Source organism: Podarcis melisellensis (assembly GCF_964234715.1).
Source record: "Podarcis melisellensis genome assembly, chromosome: 12".
Taxonomy (NCBI): Eukaryota; Metazoa; Chordata; class Lepidosauria; order Squamata; family Lacertidae; genus Podarcis; species Podarcis melisellensis.
Genome location: NC_138544.1, coordinates 41,778,552 through 41,784,611, shown reverse-complemented (window position 1 = coordinate 41,784,611; position 6,060 = coordinate 41,778,552). Strand labels below are relative to the sequence as shown.

At 38.5% G+C, this 6,060-nt stretch overlaps 1 protein-coding gene across 2 annotated transcripts in view; it reads right to left on the bottom strand.

Moving 5' to 3' along the window:
* Positions 1-809: 809 nt before the first annotated feature.
* Positions 810-6,060, bottom strand: part of ZEB1 (zinc finger E-box binding homeobox 1) — a 74,299-nt gene continuing 69,048 nt past the window's right edge. For both annotated transcript variants that reach the window (XM_081931530.1, XM_081931531.1), the window contains exons 8-9: positions 4,157-4,337; positions 810-3,374 (exon numbers count right to left, since the gene is read on the bottom strand). In XM_081931530.1, coding sequence (XP_081787656.1) covers positions 2,782-3,374; positions 4,157-4,337 — 774 coding nt within the window. In that variant the 3' untranslated portion in view covers positions 810-2,781. The remainder of the gene's footprint in view (positions 3,375-4,156; positions 4,338-6,060) is intronic.

Here is a 6,060-nt window from a genome sequence, read left to right as displayed (position 1 = left end):
TCAAACAAGAAAACAAAAATTATAATTTAGCAAGGTGCTACCTAGACCTCCCTGCTGATCTAGAAACCAAGGAACAACTCTATAAAGAGCAGTTTCCTAGTTGCTTCCACTTTAGTTGCTGACCTCAGAAAACTCACTAAACCACTCAAGTAATCCATTTGCCTACATACAACATATGCTTCTTCTAACAGACTTGTTTCCCAACCAAGCTCAAAGTGGTTATCTGCACCTAAGCAAAGTCTGAAGGCAACAGATTTTCAGGGATGCATTGGAGATCAGTGACAGGTGGTTGCGGCAAACACACATTCATTTCTACATGCTGCCATGGTCTCCAGTTCAGTTATTATCTTGGGTTTTTGCGGTGCTTCAAAGTTGTCCCCAGGACAAAGGAAAGCAAGCTTCCAGAAGCATGTCAGATACTGCTGCTGTATATAGAGTGCATGCTTTTGTTTTTCTGTTGAGAGCATCTGTTGGCTAATGCTGGTAAGGATTCCCAATCCCCAACACAGCAGCAATTTTGAAAATTTAGAATGTGAAAGAATGGGAGCATAGCAACAAAGGTGGAGGAATGCAAAAATTTCTCTCAGCCGTGAAGCTCAGTAAATTTACTTTTTTCTTCACAGTAAAAGGTCTTGCTTCCCAGTTTCTCCCATTACATTTGCACCTAACTATCAGTTCTACAACTGAGGGGAAAGTCATTCCAGTTGCTCTTGTGAAAGAAACAGGGCACACGCAGCCTCAGTGATGTCCCACGGGAATGTGCCAAACAACCCTCTCCTTGCTTTTATTTCTGCAATAATGACAGTAAATCAGGCTTGTTGACGCTTTTTATTGTGAGATGGGGAGTCTGGTAGAAAACTAGAAAATGACCATGATGTAACAAGGAACTTAAAAAAAAAAAAGAAGTTTCAGATTTGTAACTCACATACATGAATACAGGAACAAATTGGCACAGAAATGTTAAACATTGTTCCCAACACTGTTTAGAAGATTATTCTATCTTGGCTTAGCTAAGGAAATGAGTGTTTTATGGTTAGGCTAAACTCTTAATAAAACGGCAGAGCATCATGCTATTAGTCATACAGTGAATTTCAAAATTTAAGAGCTTTATATTAAAAACTGGGAAAAGGTAAAATGAATTGATTGCGATTGTAAAATTGATACATTCCCGTTTTAATTCTTCTCTTCTACAGTCCAAGGCAAGTATAAATGTTAACATAACACTGTTAAATCAAATCTCAATGCAAGAGAACCAATTGCATCTCTACTTTAAATCTTATCAACTTTCCAAATTTTCATACTAAAATATATTATTGTATTAATACAAACTACAGTATTATACACTACACTGTGTAATAAATAAAGAAATATAAAAATAAGACACATAAATATAAAAGTTTTCTAAAACTAAAAAGGTACATATGTCAGTAAGAAGGGTATTAATACTGCCAGGTTTGAAAACATACAGTACAAAATGTTGCACAGATCTAAAAACTAAAAGAAATAAAATAATACTGATAGGTTAAAATCAGCTAACATTGTCAATAAATGGGGTCCAGAATAACTAACATTTGGAAACATTTATGAGCCCAATAACATATGATGTATGTGTCTGAAATTAAGTGAACCAATAAAACAAATTAAAAATTTCCCTTCGTAATTACTATAGAGAAATTCTCCAAGTAAGTAATTAAAGAAAAAATAATACTGAAGAATTGCATTATGAAATGTACCAGTGCTTTTACTTTTCTGATGGCTAAGTGTTCTTCCCCCATGATTTTGTTTTACAGAAGTTCAATATAAATCAACAAATGCTAGTTATTGTAGGCCACACATTGGAGAAAGGCCGGTCAGAGCCTTTAAAATACTGAGAAATGGCACTTACAGCACACAAGGTCTTGCATAAGGCCAAAGGAGATACAAAGCTTCATGTCATATCCTTCATATTTTAAACTACATACTCCAGACACAATTACAAACACTGATTTTGACAACTTGGCTGTCCTCACCAGTATTAACACTGTTAGTCCCTGCAATCAGAACCCCACCACAATCTTTTCAAACTACATTTTCAACCATATGAGTAAGAAACTTCAATTCTTCTATCAGCTGCTTCCTTAAGGCTAACAATACACTTTAAATGAGAACATGTTCTACTAACAACATCTAAATGTTTTAAACTGCTACCTTCTAAGCTGAATTTACAAAGGTAGTCAAGCACTGTTTGGAACTGCATCATACCTTTCTGCTTAAGGGAATCTTGTAGTGCAGAAGTTCTCACATTTTAAAAATATAATAAAATACTGAAGCGGAATTAGCAGAATTGTTTCACTGATAAAATCAAAACAACGACAACAACATAAATCTCTCCCAATTGTACAGTTGAAAAATTGAACCAACGAAAAGAAGAAAAAAAAGAAAAATGATTTTTGTTTTAATACTGATAAAAACAAACTGATGTCCAACACATATCAAATAAAACATGTTTCCTACAACATGTTAAATATCTGCTTCCAAAGTCACCATGTTCTAATCTGTTTCAGGTCACAAACTTGTTCCTAACTTTGAAAAGTGTGAAAAATTACTAGGTTTGAGGTTCAGGCACACCTGGATATATATATTTTTTATATTTTCTGTTTTTTTTTTCTTTTTTGTTACACAGTAGTGAACAGGAATCACAGTGCACAAGCTACTGTGCTTCCATGAAAAAGCATGTAGAGTACAGAACAACCTTCATTGCCAGCCGAGATTTCTCTGCCTTGTACAAAACCACACCATCAGTTAAGCTTTATTTGCTGCCGATTCTGACATTGGCTCTTCTTTCTGTATATCCTCTTGTTTAGCACTGCTTTCTTCATTTACAGCTTCCTTATCCTTCATGCTACCTTCACTTATTTCTTCCTCCTCTTCCTCCTCTTCGTCTTCCTCCTCTTCGTCGTCTTCCTCCTCCTCCTCCTCTTCTTCTTCCTCTTGTAATTTCCCACATTCTTTTCCTTTTGGCGGCTCCTCCTCCATCTCTTTGTCTTCCTCTTCCTCCTCCTCCTTTTCGCTGTCTTCCTCTTCCTCCCTCGTCAAGCTCTCTCTCTCATCGGAGTCGAGCTGCGAGGGGGAAGCCCCGGGCCCTGCGTGCTCATTACTTAGCCGCCCCTGCGCCGCCTCTTCCTGTTCTGTGCTGTCGCGTTCCTCAGCTTCCCTTTTGCAGTAGGAGTAGCGGTGATTCATGTGCTGGGAGTAGGACCCCGAGTGCGAAAAACGTTTGCCACATTTGTCACATTGGTAGGGCTTTTCTCCAGAGTGCAGTCGCATGTGTTCGATCAAATGATGCTTGTGTTTAAATGCCTTTTTGCAGATCCCACACTCATGAGGCCGCTTACCTGAAAAAGGAAAAACAATATAACTTCCAGGCGTGCGTGTTGGGACTCAATCACTGCACACACAATCAGAGGTCCCATGATTTTTTTGGTCTTTTTGAACAATCTTGTTCACCGTTTCACTCAAAGACAAAACTAAACATGGCTAACACTTTGACCACTGATAAACCTCTTAAAGAGTGGAGGATGGGAGAGGCCTTTGGCATCTAGTGTTACCTATATCTAACTGATCACTTTCTTTCTTGTTTTATCACTACAGTGGTACCTCTGGTTACGTACTTAATTCGTTCTGGAGGTCCATTCTTAACCTGAAACTGTTCTTAACCTGAAGCACCACTTTAGCTAATGGGGCCTCCTGCTGCCGCCGCACGATTTCTGTTCTCATCCTGAAGCAAAGTTCTTAACCCGAGGTACTATTTCTGGGTTAGCAGAGTCTGTAACTTGAAGTGTATGTAACCCGAGGTACCACTGTAGTCATATTCACTTTTTAAAAATTCGCCTGTATCTAAATGAATTAGATACAACTTGTTATGTTCTTGTCTTGATCCATCAAGGCAGCTATATTGTCAGCCTTCTGTATCTGCAGTCAATGCAAATGGACACCTGGATGGGCAACCTTATCTGCACAATCTTGCTCCTCTGAACCCAATTTGGAAAGGCTGGAGATGCCTTTTTACGTGAATGGTGAGGCATATTCTCACCTGTGCCTGACTACTTCCCAATGACTAGAGTTGTCCCTGGATTGACGTAATAAACTCAACCCATGTACCTTCTTGTTCACATACCTGTGTGTTCATATTTATGTCTCAAGAGTGAGCTACTCTTCTGGAATATTTTGTCACACAAATCACAAGCATACATTCCATTTTCTGTCTTTCTCATCTTCTTCTTCGGTGGTGTGGAATCCGAATCATTCTGATCCTCTACATTTGATACACCTTCTGAGCTAGTGTCTTGTCTTTCATCCTGAGAAATCAAGGAACAACATTCTTACACCTGCTGAAATGCAGTGAACACAACAGGCAGTATGAAGTTTTTTTTTTACGTTTTGGTAAACTCATTTAAATCTCAACCACATATATGTAGCAACATCTCTCTCTTTTTATGAACCTACCACTCTAACTTTGCTAATAATTGGGGGCTTGAAGATTTAGGTTAAATAATTGCCTGATGTTCAGGCTTTCAAGTAGAACAGAGAAAGCTATTCAACAGTTAAGAAGGGAGATATCAAAGGCAAGAATGTTATAGACTAAAAAATTGTAAGAAGGCACTTTGGCAATGTGTTCCTTTGGCTTTCTCAAATGTTTTTAGTAGTAGCATATAGGTGCTCCAGATTTCACTACTTTGATACCAGTTATGAAGAAGTAAAATAATCTTCCAATGTACTGTATGCGTTTAAGTGTTGTTTAATTTCACTCTCAATTATATGCATATATTTCTAATGCATTGCCAATGTACCTGTGCTAAAAGTTCATCCTCGACTATTAAGGCAAAATCCCCCAAAAGTCATTTCAATTCCAGCATTAATGGTATCAGCAAGCTAAAAAAGGAGACTTTCTAGCAATATATCTTAATAATAATGTGATCACTACATAATCAGTCACTTAGAAACTGATTTCCCTCAGTAATTTAATAGTTAGACCAGTGACACATATTAGCTGCATCCTAAAACATATGGAGAACAAGGTACAAACAGCTGCTTGTGCATAAAAAGGAATATGGGGACTGGGTGTCTGGCCTGCCAGCATTTGCATCTAGCTCCCAGGATGTTAGGTGCATTACTGCATAGCAGACACTCATGTAGCAGTAGAAACCTCCCCACCTGTTGCCTCATTAACTAGACATCTACGCCAAGGTTGGCTTTTCCTGCCTGGACTGTGTGAAGACTCCATGTTAGCAGCAGTCAGACAGTTTCCTGTAACCAAACTACAGCTGGAATGAGTCCTTGCTAGGGATAGCAGCACTTGTTGAGGTGTCTGTAGCACACCTGACTAATCACCACGCTAGAGTTTATATAACCTAGGCATAGGTAAACTCGGCCCTCCAGATGTTTTGGGACTATAACTCCCATCATCTCTAGCTAACAGGACCAGTGGTCAGGGATCATGGGAGTTGTAGTCCCAAAACATCTGGAGGGCCGAGTTCGCCTATGCCTGATATAACCCATTCACACTCTCTGCCTTTGACTTCATCTGCCCTTATTGCCATTTAATCTGACTGGCTATGGCAACAACATCATGGAATAACATCTTAGACACCTGCAAACAGAATCATATGGCTTATTCGGCTGATTAAAAGGCTAAAAGGCATTGGGCTAAATGAGGATAATGGAGATGGAATATGGCACTATAATCAAGCAGTAACCAGAGAAATGTAACAATATAAAAAAGCCACGAAACAATGCAATTATTGGGCAGATCAGTATTTTGCAGTAACATGCACATTTCTTTAGGAATGATCAAAATGAGAGAATATTCAGTACAGGGCTAAAAATTTGGTTACAAAATTAGAAAATGCAGGCATTGATTGTTAAAATACCCCCCCAAAATATTTTGGAATGTGCCTCAGAATATAATGGACACAGGTCAAAGGTGTGTAACATTACCATTGTAGAGGCTATGATAAGTCACGTTGTGTAGGCATGACCACATGGAAAAGGAAATTGCAATACCAGACTCAGTTCTTGTCG